Source organism: Etheostoma spectabile, chromosome 3 (assembly GCF_008692095.1).
Source record: "Etheostoma spectabile isolate EspeVRDwgs_2016 chromosome 3, UIUC_Espe_1.0, whole genome shotgun sequence".
Taxonomy (NCBI): domain Eukaryota; kingdom Metazoa; phylum Chordata; class Actinopteri; order Perciformes; family Percidae; genus Etheostoma; species Etheostoma spectabile.
This window is the reverse complement of record NC_045735.1, coordinates 21,924,104-21,942,134: the sequence shown is the minus strand read 5'-3', so window position 1 is coordinate 21,942,134 and position 18,031 is coordinate 21,924,104. Positions and strand designations below refer to the sequence as shown.

Sequence of the window (18,031 nt, the reverse complement as noted above, 5' to 3'; positions counted from 1 at the left end):
TAAAAGGAAGTTGTGGTCGGGGATGGTCATCTGGCAGTAGAAGGTGGGCCAGGTGTCCAGATTTTTGCTTAGTGTTATGATCATACTGTACCTTGTCATATAGCCTGTAGAAGTAGTTACATAATAACTACAGTATAATGTATCTCTAAAATTCTACAGTATATCATGGTATAACTACAGTATAACTACCCAGTAGGTAAAAAATAACTACAGTATACCTTATTTGTAAGATCCCAATTGTTACCCCCTTATTCCATAACTTATTCCATCTTGTTGTGACAGTGAAGTTAAGGACCAAAACGCAGAGATGAGAACGGCAGTCAGGAGAAGTTAAACAAGAATTTATTTAACAAAAAGGCAGAGTTTCAATAACACAGGGATCCAAAAGGCAGAAGGCACAACAATTCCAAAAAGGAGATAAACTAAACTAAAACAGGAACGGGAGCACAGAGACTAGAAAACCCACAGGGAAAAAAATTCCAAGGAACAAAACACAGCGGGGAAGAGCAGGCACACCGGCAGGAACACACTGACAGGACAAAATGATCAGACAAGAGACAAAGGGATACATCAAGTGAATTATATTAGGGCGGGGCAGGACAATCAGACAGGTAAAAAGTAAAACTAGAGACAAGACGAGACAGAGACCAGACTTCAAAATAAAACAGGAAACCAAATGTACTGACAGACGCTCACAGGGGATACGAGACAGGAACAGCAACACAAGACACAAACACAAGGAGACAAGACAGGACAAAAAAAACAAAGAAGGAGGAAAAGAAAATAAAGTAAACCCCCAAACCTTAACACCTCCCAATTTCTCAATACCTGCGTACAAGTATTGGTAAGTACTGTCCTGGTACACCCTTATTTCAGAGTAATTACTCTGTACATTGCAAGCTGTAATCTAAAGCAGTACCAGACTGTTCATTGTCAGCTGTCAGCATCTAATATGTTGAGAAGGCTGTAAGGTAGAGCTTTATATAAATACTGTATATTATATTCAGGCACATAAACAACATGTGTTACTGTAATATCAGGACCATAGCAGGTTCATGGTTAACAAGTCAGAGTTAAAGGGCCTTTGTTGTTGACAGTCAGTCAACACAAAGATAAGCACTGGACATTTTAGGACGCTGTGTTTCATTTGCTTGCTTGTTATGTAAATTGCTCTGAATTACCGAATCAAAAAATGTACACTGACTGCACTCACTGAATATCATGTAAGTTTTTTTTGCTACTAACAATGCATTACAGTCACCACAGTTTCCAGGTTTGTTACCTTGTGTGGAAGGCTGCTCAGAGGTTTTTAAACTGGAATGCAAAAGGTACACAAACAACTCGGAAAAACTTTGATCTGGCAGGAAACATGGAGATTCACTGCATTATCTTTTTGGACTGTGTCCTCTTGCACAACGGTATTGAAGTCTGTAATCACAGTAGAGGCGTAACCTTCCGGTGCGACATCAGAATTGTTATGAAGAAGGTGATGAAAACCATAAAGAGACATTTCTGGAGTGTAAATGACACACTATGAGTACAACAAACAGGATGTAACATGAGGTGGTGTATCATATCTCCAAAGCATGATTAGAGAGCGTGTCTCCTATCCCCAGCTTAGTAATTAACAGACTGGTTAATTATTAATGCAAGGCTCCTGAGTCTAATTGTGCAAACTGAAGTTTTTGAATTTGTTTGTCAAACAAGTTGACTCTGCTGAGAGAGGTTCACTGGGGCTCATCCACTCTTACGCGTGTCCTGCGTCAGTAATCAGGACTGCCTTGGATTGGAGCAAAATTGGTGTCCAAAACAAACTTTCGGCCTCTGAACCCCAGTGGCATCCACCTCAGCAGATAACAGTATATACAGGCTATCAGACAAAATGACTGTTACCTAACTTTTGGCAGCAAGAATTTTAGGCAAATATGAAATGCCATTAAGAAGTGACAAATAGGCCACAACTAAGGTTTTTTTCTGTAAAGCTGAGAAGAGTGAAAATCTCATGCTCTTACTTATAGTCCGTCTGAAGTCACCTCCATTATAGTGTCAAATGTCAAGAGCATCCTTTAGTATTATCCAGCTTCTATGTGTGCTTGCTTTGTTATTTTTTGTGATAATGTGGCAACAGGCTGGTGTTATCTGATACACAAAACAACAAATAGGCCTCATAGCAAGAAGGTGCCTGGCTTTTATATAAAGGAGTTTGCAGGTTTTGGCCATGCTTAGACATTTCATCTAGGCGCCATGGTTTCTTCCCATTGTCCAAAGACATGCAGGTCTGTTGAAACAGCATTGTATATATGCCTGTAGTTATGACTGTGTGTGAAGGTAATTGTCTAGTAGGTATGCAAATCAATAATTTATTTTAAATAAAACAAGTTACTTCTGCACAGCATAAAATGTACAAAAACAAAACTCTACTCATTTTTCTTTGTCCTCCCTCTCCTCTGCATTCATCTTTAACAAGCACATCCTACCATCATATGACCAATCCTGAGCTGTGGAGGGGGTGTGGTCCAGGCACTCACAGCTGCTTCTCATCACCTTGATTCTCAGTCCAACAAACAATTATGAAAACACAGCAAATCCATGAAACCATGCAAATAATAACTGTTGAAATGTTCTACACATCTTCCAGTAAAACCAAATGCAAAATAAACACTGCTGAAACTCAAACTGGGCAATTAACCAAGTCATGCAATGTTGAAATCAAAATGAAAAGCTGCCCAAAGTCACATTCTGACACTTCCATTGCAAAAGACCAAGCTGACAACAAAAATAACCCATAACAAGCCAGAAGGGAAGATAGCTGCAGTGCAGACCTGGATGAACATCCCTAAGAAAGATAATAGGTGTATAGAAGAATGAATGGGGCTCCAAGTGTTGCATTAAGTGCAGACAACGCACCTTGGGGTGCCAAGTGTCAGTTTTCAATACCAAAAAATGGCTCCAGCAAATTCCATGCCATGTGATGAACAAACTAAACATTAATTATCAACTGATCAGCGATCATTATCATTTTGATTTCTTACACCTTGTATTGATTTTATGTGGTTTGTATAAAATGCCAGAGCCCCTTTTAAGTATAAGCACGATCTTGAAAACACCCCAATGACTGACCCAGCACCAATTTCCACACCTTTTTTAAAAAAAATAGTAAATTTTCAGATTAAAGTCTGATTGTTATTATTAAATGCATTATATTATTTAATCCTGAACTTAAAGTGGTCCTATTTCTCATGTACACACACTCAAACACACAATAGAGCAAGAGAACGAGAGAGAGGAACCGGCACGTAGGTTGTATCTTGGTATCTATTTTTTTTTAAGATAAAGTCAATTGCGCACATTTGCTGCCAGAGTCAACAGATCAATGCCTTTGACGCAATGGAATGGTGCTGAGGCCTCATAAATACCAGCAGGACATGACATCGTGGAGCAAACGGAAAGATTGCAAGCATCGAACAAGATCATTTCTCTGACTTTAAAAAGCGAGCGTACAGTAGATCAGACAGAAAGCCTGGGAAGTCAGGATCTAACATATATCATATCTTATAAATACATTCTTCAAGTCCTGCAGATCTAATTCCACTGCAAAATGCAAGCTGTGGGTAAGTGTTCAGTGTGTGCTGGTCGTGCTGCCGGAGGACTTCTGCGAAATCAGACAGACTTTTCACTGCTGCGGAGCAACAAGAGTGTGCTCAGGAAAGGAACCGCCTGCATCCGTTTCCTAAGGTAGGTTATGAATAATAAGCAATGCAACATAGTATGTAATTTGAACAAAGCCTGGGTCTCTGCCACCTCTTGAAGCTTTGCACCTTCAATAGATTGTCCATCTTTTCAGGAGATTGTATGAATTGTTTGTATTAAGTTCAGGTTTAACAATCTTCTAGATTTTGCTAATTTAAACCATAACATACATGCATATATATATATATATATATATATAGATCACGACTAACAACGTGTTCCTATTTGGCCTAATTTTTCTGCAGCAGTTCAAAGAGTGACCTGTTTAGCGGCATGAAGCCTGGAGTCCAGAAGTTTGGGGAACAGACAGATTCTGCACACATGAGCATAGCACCTTTCAGTGTTGGCTGTGTGCTTGATGCTATCCCTTCCACACAGGTGGGTCAGTCTCCTACCAGAGACCAATCAACCGCATCTGTACAATTCGTGTCCCTTACGGAACCAGCTTCTTCATGTTTTTCATATTTTGCATAGAAATTGAATGGAGGAGTTACAATACTGCATTTCCCCCTTCTTTGTAGGAAATGGAAAACCTCTCTCATGACTCTCTGATCAGAAGAGCAGCCTCCATGGTGACAGACAGTTCAAGTACCTTCCTCTCCCAGACCTCCTTGGCTCTCATAAACGCCATTAAGGATTACTCAAAGGTGGGTTTTCATCTTATGTGAAATATGTTATCCACAGCTTACAATTGCCAACCTCAGTCTGGGAGTGTAATTCATCGTTGGGTAGAAAGTGTACTCATGCTACATTAAATAGTAGCATGAGAGCATGATATATGTCCATATTGTTAAATGAAATGGGCAAACACATGGGCATAACACAATCATCATGATTTGAATCTGTACTTCTCTCCTTATTTTCATGGAAATTTCATGGAGACATGTGCCAATCCAGACTCTCATGTCAAAAATGGTCCTGTTCTGTATCTGACTGTTTGTCCTTCCTCTGTTTGCTGATAGGCTTTGCACACACGCATTGCTCTCCAAAGACGGTATTTAGTCTCACTGGGTAAACTGACCCCAGCAGAGAAGGATTCGTTCCTGGAGGTTATCAACGGCCAGCGTGCAGAGGTTAGTTCCCAATCCCAAATGTTTCCTATCATTCGTTTTTTGCAGTTAAAAGTCTTTGCAAAAACAATTCAAAGAATGTGCATTTATTTTATGCGTTTGTCTCACATTTTTATCCAAACAGGTCAGAGACAGACTACGTGAATGCAAACGCTTTGAGTCAACCTGGATCAATGCTATCAACGTGTGTATAATGGCAGCTGAGGCAGCAAACATTTCAGGTGAGCACAATGTGTGCCTGAGTACAGCTGTACTCAAACCTTCATGGAATGTCGAAATGCCGTTGTGTTTATAATAATGGAATTATGATAATAAAATAAGAGAATTTTTCTTCTGTTCATTTTAGAAAGTGTACATGTCAGATGCTGTCACCCTGTAGAACTTTAGTTTAAACTATATGGATTTATGGGGCAGGAGTGCCATCTTAAGGTCCACATGTTTAACCTAAGATGGTGTTATGTCAAACCTTGAACTTTCACAGTAATTTGACAAAATGCGTGTTTGCATCTGTGTGTTTCCAGGAGCCGAACAGGCATCCATCACAGTGAGGACAAACATTCAGATGGCCCAGTCGCAGGTGGGGGAAGCTCGGAAATTGTCAGCGGCTGCAGATAAGATGTTGGCCGAGACAAAAGTAGAAGAGATCCAAAGGATGGCGGAATATGCTTCATTTCTAGACAACAGCGAGGAGCATGAGGTGCAGGAAGCTTATCTACGAGAGGACTAAGACAAAGAGACAGAGACATTGGAACAACAGCATCAAATATTTACATGCTTTAACCAGGGCTGCACAATTAATTGAATCTTAATCGCGATCAAGAATTTGGCTTTCCACAATTATATATTTGACTGCGATATTGGTGTTTAAAATGTGTGCTCCGCTCATAGAAAACCTCAGTTTTTCTGCCAGAGCCCCAGGAAGTGGGCTGAGCTTTGAAGCCTATTTGACATAGTGGCCAAACTGTGGAATTACAACTTCCATGTCCACCAGGTGATGCCATGGGGCCCAAAAAGATTTTCCCCTTAGATTTTACATTGGGAAAGGGATGTCCAAATCTGTGGAAACACGTTTCACTATCAGGTTTGGATCCATTTCGATAACTTTTGGAAAGTCTAGAATAGCCGCACGATTAAATTGTTTAATCATCCCTCTGTATGGTTTACGCTCACTGTATAAAGAAGCCTAGCAGTTGGTGGCAGCTTAATCTTGGCAGAACAATACGGGGAATTTCAGCCTGCATGCATGTTTTTGTTGATTTAACATTGGCGCAAATATTAGTAGTAAGAGCGTCAAGTTAGCTGACTGACGAGTTGTCACTGTTGTGTGTTTTTTTTGTACATTTGTACATTATCATAAATGTAGCACACCATGGAAGTGAAAGTGATTTTGGCCATAATCGTGCAGCCCTACTTTCACCTTTTGAAAGCTATGAGTTTTCTGTTTTGATTTCTCTATTATGTTTCTCTTCCTCTTTTTCTCTTGTTGAGCCTGTACGATATTTACATGTTTGCATTTACAAAGAAAATCTCAATTTGAAAAAAGGAATGAATAGCTAGCAATTTGTAATTCTTCCATGTTAATGTATAAAGTTGTTTACTGCATTTTTGGTTGTAACAAAGACATTTTTTATAACGATATTGTTTGCATCATTATATTTTTCACCATTCACATTATAACAACAAATAAAATGAATGTACTTGATGTACATACTTGAACGTTGAAGTCATCACAGCAATGTAAACGCAGACATGGGCCAATTAAAGTGATTGGATTTAACATTTAGACATAAACATAATTTAAAAATCTAGGGCTCTAATATGTCAAATGAAAATTATTACTGACAAAGACCCAAAGAATTGAAGTCTTCTCCTGCTGAAACCAGATTATTAAACAAGACTATTCTGTTGCTCTGGACAGCGTTTTAAAGGATATGGAAAAGTGGATGGGTGTCCCCATAACGATTCAAGCCTGTATCTCAGTGCTTATAATGAATGTTTTACTCAGGGTCAATTTTGTGAGCTCTATGCTATCTCTCTCCCCTCCTGCTGGCTACTGGCGTGAATTACTATCAGCTGTATCTAAAGTTGTCTGGTAAGACAAGCGGCCACGACTCAAGATGTCTACTCTACAGAGAAAGAAAGAGGATGGTGGCCTCTCAGTTCCCAACTTTAAATGTTATTTCTAGTCCTTTCTCTTAAAAACGCTCTCACCTAGTTTAATCCAGATACAGCTGTTTGTTGGCTATGACAGAGCCTTGGTCTCTCCACGACGTTCTTTTTGCCAATGTCTCTAATGAACAGTGCCTGCAATGCATTGGCCCCATTATCTCTCATTTCAAAACTTGGAGGTTAGCTTAAACCGTATAGCTTGTGACTGGCACACTTTCAACCCACTATTTTATAGTACAGCACTCCTGATTGGAGGGAGGCAGATAACAGCCCCACAATGGGAACAAAAAGGAGTTATGTCTAAAAGACATTTTTGGTGAGGTTGGCTTGCGACCCTTCTCTGACTTACAAAATGCATTCAGTCTACCACATTCTTCTTTTACCTTCAGTTGAGGTCAGCACTCAAGGCATACGGTTTTCCCTGGGAGAGGCCTTTGCCCATTCATCCTTTTCGGAAGTTATTTACTGTGCAGCCTAAAAAACTGTGGTATTGTATCCAGACTTTATCAGTACTTGGTGATATCTGGCCGCACTGCCCTTCCTGTTGAGAGGATCTGGGTATGCGATTGCCCAGGCCTGAGTGTTGATCTTGACTGGCATGATGTATGTCTAACATGATGTATGGTCTGTCATTCCAGAAGTATCTCGCAATGCAAAGGTTGCTCTCTGGCTACACAACTCTGTTTTTACTCACCATGTTTTTCACCAACAGGCTGCCACTGAAAGAATGGCCTTACATCACAGTAAATGGGCAAACAATTAATAATGTGGATAACTTCAAGTACTTAAGTGTTACCCTTGACAAAACTCTTAGCTTTAAAACCCATGTGAAAATACTGGGAAACACACTTCCGATACATAAGGAATAAGGAACAGTTGAGGCTTCCAGTATGAATCTAAATGCTATGATTATACCACATTTTTTAAATTGTATTACAAGCTGGTCTCAGTCAACCACTTGAAACCAATTGAATCATTATACAAAAGTGCCCTCAAAATTCATGCTGAAAAGCCACGGCGCTACCATCACTGTCGTATACTCAATAAACATGAAATTTTAAACTTTGAGAATCTGATAAGCACTCAAATGTTTGCTTAATTTTTAACATTATTTATTTATGTATTTTATCATTATAAGTCATAATTTTCTTGCATTGCCATGACTCAGTGGAATACTCTGTCAACAGACATGATTTCATGTAGAAGTCCCCACGCATTCTCACATCTTGCTAAGCATTTGCTACTGTCAAGACAAGAGTGTACACATCTATGAAGTGTGTGTGTGTGTGTGTGTGTGTGTGTGTGTGTGTGTGTGTTGTGTGTGTGTGTGTGTGTGTGTGTGTGTGTGTGTGTGTATCTGTTTTATACATTGTCTCTTTGCCTCTTTTGTTATTTTATTTAATAACTTTCTTTCTCTTTACTAATTTCTTCTGTATTCGTCCATTAACCTGCCCGGGGACTACAGGTGGAAAAAACAGAAATCTGCTAGAACCTGGCACAACACATATTCTCTTGTTGTACAAGATTAATGTTTTATTGTGCGCTCTCCTTGTATTGAAATAAATTCATAAATTACATTACATTCAAGACCATCAGAAGATTCACTACAATTTCATTCATTGGACATATCTCACCCCCGTGAAAATGCATCACATAAAAACAATTAATAGTCCTTTATGCACTTTCTGCAAACTGAAAGCTCAAGGAACATATCTTCACCTTATCTGGGAGTGCTCTCCTGTTTACTGTACCCATCAATGTAAATGTTTTGATTCTGAATGACCTGTCAGCCTTCCCAATCTCTAAAGCTCAAAAATGTGCTGTGTTTGCTGGACTTATAGCTGCTAAGAGAGGGATTGCAACCCGTTGGAAGCCATCTCAGGACATGTCTAACCGTACATAGACCTTTTCCTTCTTGGATGTCATGTGTATGGAGCTATTGACAGCGCGCATCCATGGAGCACCAGAAAAGACCTTGGACACTTGCAATAATTTCTATTATTATATAATATTGCTGTCTCTTTGAGGACCGGGCTGTATTGTGCTACAGTCTTTACCTCAACCTGCACATGGGATTAGTCCCTTGTCTTGTGTCTGTCTGTGTATGTGTATGTGTCTGTTTATGTATGTGTTGTTTTGTCTCCCTTCCTCACAGGTTTCCTCTCTGTGTTCTTTGGCTCTGGGACGTGTTCCATGTCTTGTTTGTATATGTTGATTTCTGAATATAAATGAAAATAAAAAATTTGATCACGAAAAGTGAGCCACTTGTAAATGTAGCACTTTGTAGTAAGCTGGATTGATATTGAAATATCTTATCAATGAATTATGTCTACAGTATTGCTGTGTTGCAAAGTGGCAAGTAATTATTTAAAAAAAATATGCTGTGTGGCAGAAACATTATGTATCATCGTACTGTATAATTCTTTGATGTATGATTCACTCTTACTCAAATGCATGACCTGGTTACTGGTATACTGGTTTCCAGTGTTTAGACGGAAGTAATTAGAAGGGGGTCAAAGGAATTATGACTTCACTGACATGTCCATGTGATTGATTCAAATTCCAGATTTCTCTGGGTTTGAACAATGTTGGAAAAATTTGGGATGATGTAAGTACACAACTAAAAACATACTTAACAGTTAGGTATACTTGTTTCAAGACATTTTAATGCATAAATGTTACACATTATATCTCTAAATAGCAATGCAATCACAGTCACATTTATAACTGTCAGGATACAACAGGTGGACTTAAATGCAGGACTCAAGATAAACAGGTGAGTTCAGTGTATAATTCAAAAAAGGCAAAATCATCTTTGGGATATAGGCAAACGGTCAAGTAAACACTGGGGAAAATAAACTGGGAAAATCTGGTGAGTCTTAATACAAGAGACACAGGTGATGAGGATTACACACAGGTTATCACACAGGCGGGAAAGTAGACAAAGATGGGAAGACAAGTGACCAGGAATGGACACAACCAGCGAGTGTCAGAATAAAGTGGAGTGAGACTGAACATGACAATAACAATAAATTAGCTATAAATAAAAACATGTAAAAGTGAATTGTAAACATGCTTACTAAAATGTTTTTTTTTATTTCTATTAATACATTGTGCATTTTATCTGTTAGAAAATTATAAATCTACCTTGTCAACTTTTTCTTTTATACAAACTGAAGAAGATCAAGTTTTTCAGAGCAAGAAAAAATGTTTCGTCCCTGAGGCCATAAATGAGAGGACTCAGACATCTTGGAGCAAGACTAAACAGTATGTAGTTAGTGTACCTAACATTTGCATATAATCTTAAACTAATCTGAAGTAGAGCAGTTTCTATGAAGGGACACCACAGCTGGATGAGACAGAGCAGCAGCTGGCAACCATGAAAAATAACCGTTCTGAGCCCTTTCCATTTTGACGTTCTGTTCTCTCCTGATGCAGCTTTTGCCACTTTCATTATTTTAACATAGCAGAATACAATAGATATAAACATAATCAGGAAGTAAAACTGATACAAAGCTGCCTTAATGTGATCCTGCCATCTGTGCAACATCAATGACTCAACAGAGCATATACTGTATTGTGTGTAAGAGCTAAGAGAGGCTGATGCAAAGAAGATAGAGAGAATAACAATAGAGGGTACAGAGCTGACGGCGTGGATGATGAGGATGCAACGCATTGTTCTGCGAGAGGAGCACAGCTCTCCGTGACGCAGGGGCATGCAAATAGCCACGTAGCGTTCCAGGGTCATTGCCGTCAGAGTAACTGGGGTGACCATATTATATAGAAGTGCTAAAAAGGAGATAATGATACATGACCAAACATTTATGGTGATTTCAAAATAGCTGAAGATGAGCAGGGTATCAGACATGATTAATAGAAAGCTATCAGACAACAGTGTAACAGCAAATAAGATGTAGCGTGCAGTTGTGTGTAAACTCTCCTTTTTAAAATAGGTCACAATAAGCAAAAGGTTAACGCAAAGAAAAATCATTACCAGGATCTGCACGATAATGACCTTGTCGTTGATCTGCCTCAGTAAAGGTCCACCAACAACCAGTGAGATGTTATCTGCCATATACAAACGTGTATATGTTTTTTTTTAAGTAAACACACAAGTTTTTAAGGTACGGCCTAATGTCAAATTAAACACCATACTGTAATGTATTTGCCAATAAAAAATGTGGTTAAAATGTATTAGAAAATGATAACAGTTAAATCCAATGTCAAGCTTCTCTGAAGTGCTAAGTTGCTAGTTTAAATTCAGCAGTTTACCAAACCCTCTGTAGTGTTTAAAAGATAAATGTCTTTTTCCCGATCTCACTGCAGCTTTTGGAGAGACAGCGCAGTGCACAATGAATTTAAAGACTGGAACATTCAAGAATAGCATGAAACTGTACATCACTTAATCGTCACTCACTGCTTCTCCCCCTCATTGGCTGTCTATGTTTAGAGCTGCAGAGACTGTGAAGTGACCTCAGCCGTTGGTTTCTTCTTGATGAGTTTTATAATTCAATAGCAACTCTTTATCCATCAAGGAGGGATGGTAACAGTAAAGTTTTTACCAAAGGTGGTGTCAATTATAAGCTGCTCAGACAGTAATCTCGACAATCCTGTACACAATGAAACCAATTTCCCTTTTCACTACATTCTCATGTTCTGCTCAGCTTCTGACTGGTCCTCTCATGTTTCTGGTGTATCATGAGTTTTTGGATTTTTATTCAGTGTTGTATTTCTTGTTGGTTACAAGCCTGCGCTGCCGTCTATCAGTATTAAATTGGGACAGTTTCATGTCCTGTGAAAACGTTTCATAGAGGAGTTTTATACTAGTCCAATTCCGTGTGTTGGCAAAGTTGGTTTTAACACATGAAAACCACAGTTGCGACCGCTTTATCGGCATTGACCTGACTCCCTGGAGAAGCTGCAAAGGTGCCGGCTGCAGACAGTGGCGGTTATACTGTATTTCACACAATGATGGTTAAATTTGCAATTAATCCGCGGTTCACATTCAAACCAAACCGCAGGGGGAGCTCTTTACACTACTACTGTATATTCAACTTTACTGATAATTTATTGATCAATAGAATGTATTACTAAATTAAAAACATTACGCTTCATAGCGTTTTGTAATCATAACACTATTGTATTAGTCAGAGATGGCCAAAGTACTCACTTTCCGTACTTAAGTAGAAGTAGAGACACTTGTGTTAAAAAATACTCTGGTGAAAGTGGAAGTACTGATTAAACTTCTTTAATCAAGTAAAAGTAACAAAGTACAGGCTTGGAACTTTACTTAAAGTACAAAGTAAAAGTAGCCTTGCAAATGACAGCCATTGTTTATGCAAAGCTACCTGGAGCACACACATATTACTAGAGTGCACGCTGAGGAACTTCAGTGGACATGGAGTACACAGTCTTTATATGACAATAGCCACATTATAAATGGATGTCTGCCAACAGGCCTAAAACATCACATATTTGATCATTGTGAGAGAGACTGGGACTCCAGGTTAATACAATTTTGACTCATTAGCAAGGTATGAATTCAGTTGTGATTCTGTGTTAGGAGTTAGTGAGACCCAGAACACAGAGACACAAACAGTACTTCGGAAATCAGGATAACGTAAAGGTGGTTTAATGAGTGCAGCGGTAATTCCAACAGAACAGGTGACAGGTCAGCGGGATTGTGGAAGGCAGCTGGGTGGATCTGTGCGGAGAGGCAGAGTAGACACGGTGAACACGAGAAAACAAACACGAGAGTAAACATTAGAGCACATATGAGCGATAACGCTGAGAGCCAAGTTACCACTTAAGAGCATGTAACAATCTGGCGCCGAAGAGGTGGTCAGCCCGGGTTTATGAATGGCAGGAGTTGATGTGATGGGAAACAGCTGAGCGGATGACGGAACAGGTGATGGGTAGCCACGCCTCTAGGTAGGTACCCCTCGGCCAGACAACAGACAAAACAAACAGAGAAAAAGCATGCCAAAGGTTGGGGGAGGACAGCAGACCACAACATTCTGTGAGCATTCACAGATCCAGTTTCTATTTTTAATCTTCCCCCTAACATTTAAATGAATCTACATGTATGTGTGTGTGCAAATGTGACTTCTGGAAAGAAAATAAAGGCTTAAAATATGAATGACTAAACAGACATTAATGAAGAAGTTCCCCAGCACATTGGCCAGAAGTCCTTCTTGATGCCTAATATCTCAAACATCTCTCACTAATAAGGCCGAGGATGATGGGAATGTCTTGCTGTTTGTCTGCCGGATCTCTGTTTTTTTCATTTTCAATTATGTCGCCCTCCATAGCCTACTACTATGTGCTAACGATAGCGCCCTCCATACTACTATGTGCTAATGATAGCGCCCTCCATGCTACTATGTGCTAACGTAGCGCCCTCCATACTACTATGTGGTAACGATAGCGCTCTCCATACTACTATGTGGTAACGTTAGCGCCATCAAGCCGCAATGATTTGCTGTGAATTAATGCAGAATGCCGAATCTGTTAAGTAGTCTTAGTCGTGCGTCAAATGAAATGTACAGTAGATTTATTCCCATCCATTTAGATTGAATATGGTATTGATGACGTAAACAATAATAATGATAACTCCAGTGAACTGATGTGGAAGTCGAGGACTAGATTAGGACTGGATTAAAGCTGATTCTGGTTTCCAACTTCACCCCAGGTGTGTCTGTTAGAACACGGACGGAGACAACTTCTCTCTAGCTAAGTTTCCATCCACTTGTCAATTGAATTACAGTATCTGAAGTTTGGTTAAAAAAAACAACTCATTTGAATAAAGCTGAGGAAACTGTTGATGTTTCATTAAGATCAACGTGCAACCTAGCTAACAGGTGAAGAACACACCAAAACCACTAGCCAACTTAGCTTATACCACAGTTTTTTAAATTGTATTACAAGCTGGTCTCAGTCAACCCCTTGAAACCAATTGAATCATTATACAAAAGTGTCCTCAAAATTCATGATAAAAAGCCACGGCGCTACAATCACTGTCATTTACTCAATAAATATGACATTTTAAACTTTGAGAATCTGATAAAGCGCTCAAATGTTTGCTCAAGTTTTAACATTATTCATATATACATGTAGAAGTCCCCACACATTCTCAAATCTTGCTAAGCATTGGCTACTGTCAAGGCAAGAATGTACTCACCTATGACGTGTGTGTGCGTGTGTGTGTTGTGGGGCAGCCTGCCCTGTCACACTGAAAGCCACCCCAGGACATGTCTGTCCGTACTAAGACCTTTCCTTCTTGGATGTCGTGTATATGGAGCTATCAACAGCGCACATCCATGGAGCGCCAGAAAAGACCTTGGACACTTGCAATAATTGCTATTATTATATAACATTGCTGTCTCTTTGAGGACCGGGCTGTAGCCTTGTGCTACAGTCTTTACCTCAACCTGCACATGGGATTGGTCCCTTGTCTTGTGTCTGTCTGTGTATGTGTATGTGTCTGTTTATGCATGTGTTGTTTTGTCTCCCTCCCTCATAGGTTTCCTCTCTGTGTTCTTTGGCTCTGGGACGTGTTCCATGTCTTGTTTGTATATGTTGATTTCTAAATATAAATGAAAATAAAAAATGTGATCACAAAAAATGAGCCACTTGTAAATGTAGCACTTGAAATATCTTATCAATGAATTATGTTTACAGTATTACTGTGTTGCAAAGTGGCAAGTAATTATTTAAAAAATATGCTGTGTGGCAGAAACATTATGTATTACCGTACTGTATAATTCTTTGATGTATGATTCACTCTTACACAAATGTATCACATGGTTACTGGTTTACTGGTTTCCAGTGTTTAGACGGAAATAACTTGAAGGGGGTCAAAGGAATTATGCCTTCACTGACATGTCAATGTGATTGATTAAAATTACAGATTTCTCTGGGTTTGAACAATGTTTGAAAAATTTGGGATGGTGTAAGAACAAAACTAAAGGCAAGGCAAGGCAAGGCAGCTTTATTTGTATAGCACATTTCAGCAACAGGGCAATTCAAAGTGCTTTACACAAAATCAGGTAAACAGATAAAACACAAGTAAAAACAGTTAAAAAATCATAAGCATTAAAAACCGGTAAAACACATGAATAGACAGTTAAAAAATAGACACATAAAACACAAGAATAAAAGTTACAGTGCAGCATAAGAAATTTAAAGAAATGAGCAGTCATTTAAAGAAAGGCAGCATCAAAAAGAAAGGTCTTCAGCCTTGATTTAAAAGAACTGAGAGTAGCAGCGGATCTGCAGGTTTCTGGGAGTTTATTCCAGATATGAGGAGCATAGAAACTGAAAGCTGCTTCACCCTGTTTAGTTCTGACTCTGGGGACAGAAAGTAGACCTGTCCCAGATGACCTGAGAGGTCTGGGTGGTTCATAGTGTAGTAGCAGATCAGAAATGTATTTTGGACCTAAACCGTTAAGTGATTTATAAACTAGCAAGAGTACTTTGAAATCAATTCTTTGAGACACAGGAAGCCAGTGTAAAGACTTCAGAACTGGAATGATGTGATCCATTCTCTTGGTCTTATTGAGGACTCAAGCAGCAGCATTCTGAATCAGCTGCAGCTGTCTGATTGATTTTTTAGGGAGACCTGTAAGGACCCCGTTACAGTAGTCAAGTCTACTGAAGATGAAAGCATGGACAAGTTTTTCCAAGTCCTGTTGACACATAAGTCCTTGATATATTCTTAAGGTGATAGTAGGCTGACTTTGTAATTGTCTTAATGTGGCTGTTAAAATTCAGGTCTGAGTCCATGACTACACCAAGATTTCTGGCTTTGTCTGTTGTGTTTAACATTGTTGTTTGAAGCTGAGCGCAGACTTTTAATCGTTCCTCTTTTGCTCCAAAAACAACCACCTCAGTTTTTCCTTCATTTAATTTCAGAAAGTTCTGGCACATCCAGCCGTTAATTTGTTCGATGCACTTAGTCAGTTTTTGTATTGGACTATAGTCCCCTGACGATAAGGTTATGTAAATTTGTGTGTCGTCCGCATAACTATGGTAACTTATTTTGTTGTTCTCCATAATCTGGGCTAGTGGGAGCATGTAGATGTTAAACAGAAGAGGCCCCAGAATAGAGCCTTGGGGAACTCCACACGTCATATTTGTATGCTCAGATGTATAATTACCTATTGACACAAAGTAATCCCTATTCTGTAAGTAGGATTCAAACCAGTTTAGTACTGAGCCAGAAAGTCCTACCCAGTTTTCCAATCGGTTTAGTAATATGTCGTGGTTGACCGTGTCAAATGCAGCACTGAGATCAAGTAACACTAAGATTGAAATTTTGCCACTATCTGTGTTAAGGTGGATGTCATTAAAAACTTTGACGAGAGCCGTCTCAGTGCTGTGGTGTGGTCGGAAACCCGACTGAAAGGTATCAAAAATGTTGTTTACTGACAGGAAATGGCTAAGTTGTAGAAAAACCGCTTTTTCAATGATTTTACTTAAAATGGAAGGTTTGATATCGGCCTATAGTTGCTCATTATTGATGTGCAGTGACGTGCGGTGATGTCAGTAAGAGGGTAGGCACTGAGTTATGAAAGCCAGATTACCTAATTTATTGTTTAGGCTAATAATCAAAACAGTAGGCTAAACGTTACGCAGAAGCGCGGCACACACGCGCGGTCGATAGCAAGACATTTCCAATTACTCTATCAATCAAAATCAATCTAATGTAATTATATAACACTTTACAGCAACCAGCAGGCTACGGTGCTTAACAGAATGAGTATAATGACCTCATCCAATAGAAAGAGAGAACATAGCGAACAGTAAAATCAGAAAAGGTCTCAAAGAAACAAAAGAATGAAACTGTCCCACCACTGCTACGGATTAAAAGCCTGATTCAACAGATATGTTTTGAGTTTGGACCTAAAAAGAGCCACATCTGTAACAGTGCGAATATCGGGGGGTAACTTGTTCCAGAGTCTCGGGGGACCAACCGCAAAAGCCTGACCCCCCCACCGTTTATACCTGGACCTTAGGACTTTTAAAACCAGCTGATTTGAAGACCGCAATGACAGTGTGTTCCCGCAAAGTTAAGATTTCAGACAAATACTCTGGGTGACATATTTTTTCTCTCTCTCTTTCTCTTTCTCTCTCTCTCTCTCACACACACACACACACACACACGTTAATGTCCAGCATCAGAATGCAAGTTCTGAAACCATCTTTGTTCTAATTATTGCACAGTGGCCAATTATGTTTGTCAGTCCCAGTCAGCAACAATGAAAACACACACTGCTCAACTGAATATGAAGGCAAATGGCTAGCAGCATTAGTTCAATCACACTAACTAAGCCCAAAATAGTTTCTGACTCACCAATCGGTAGATTTGTACACAAAATCCATCTGACGCTTTCTCGTGAAGGCGTCGATCACAGCGTTGTAAAACTCGTCTTTACGGCGCTTTAGTTTGCATAGTCTCTGACTCGGCGAGGGCTGAAAGACGTAATGGCCCGGTCCGGTTCCGACTGGATGTTTTGATCCGTTTCAGGGTGGAAAATGTGCGAAGCTGTAGTTGCCGGTATTATATGAGCTGACGGTTTTTCCTGCTTGGTTAAAGCTGCGGGCAGGTTGTTCAGATCCAGGACCCCGTAGAGGTCCCGCCGCTCACTGTTAGCACGGCCACTTAGCCACATCTCTTCTTCCATACCAGTCAGTTTGAAACGATGCGACGAGTATTTGTCCCTTTTGCTGCAGTAGTCCATCTAAGGCTGGCGTAGACCTCCATCTTGTTATTAGTTCTTTTTTTGAATTAAAATCGAGTTTAGAGAAATTCCTCACCGCTGTGATATCGGCGGACACCGCTGCTGTCATTTTGACTTTGAATTTCGTGGGGATTGCGCTTACAACGTAGCTGGTGTAATGACGTCAGCTACGCAAAGGGACAGTAATATCTCGATTTTAATTGGTTCATGTTTGATATCTAACGGAGACGATTACTGGCATAACACATTTACGTACAAAGGCACGGCAGAGTTGTGCCTTTTGACGTAGCCTACATGTTA

At 39.6% G+C, this 18,031-nt stretch overlaps 3 protein-coding genes across 4 annotated transcripts in view; 2 read left to right on the top strand and 1 right to left on the bottom strand.

Annotated features, from left to right (window-relative positions):
* Positions 1-1,643: 1,643 nt before the first annotated feature.
* LOC116682289 (odorant receptor 131-2-like) lies at positions 1,644-11,074 on the bottom strand. Its single transcript, XM_032509714.1, has 2 exons — positions 10,146-11,074; positions 1,644-1,711 (listed from the first exon to the last, which is right to left on the bottom strand). The coding sequence occupies exons 1-2, from the start codon at positions 11,062-11,064 to the stop codon at positions 1,644-1,646; spliced, it is 987 nt and encodes a 328-aa protein (XP_032365605.1). The 5' UTR covers positions 11,065-11,074.
* On the top strand, positions 3,424-6,422 carry diabloa (diablo, IAP-binding mitochondrial protein a). Of its 2 annotated transcripts, none has more exons than XM_032502926.1 (6): positions 3,424-3,735; positions 3,996-4,128; positions 4,272-4,397; positions 4,713-4,829; positions 4,951-5,041; positions 5,342-6,422. In XM_032502926.1, exons 1-6 carry the CDS (start codon positions 3,599-3,601, stop codon positions 5,545-5,547), a joined length of 810 nt encoding a protein of 269 aa, XP_032358817.1. In that variant the 5' UTR covers positions 3,424-3,598; the 3' UTR covers positions 5,548-6,422. The 2 variants fall into 2 exon arrangements, with proteins under 2 accessions (XP_032358817.1, XP_032358818.1); XM_032502927.1 differs by having other exon boundaries at positions 3,999-4,128; positions 5,342-5,728.
* Positions 11,075-17,136: 6,062 nt separating the features above from the next.
* nectin3a (nectin cell adhesion molecule 3a) overlaps positions 17,137-18,031 on the top strand; it is a 67,308-nt gene continuing 66,413 nt past the window's right edge. Inside the window, exon 1 of the mRNA XM_032502629.1 lies at positions 17,137-17,153. The gene's annotated coding sequence lies outside the window, so the exon portion shown is untranslated. The remainder of the gene's footprint in view (positions 17,154-18,031) is intronic.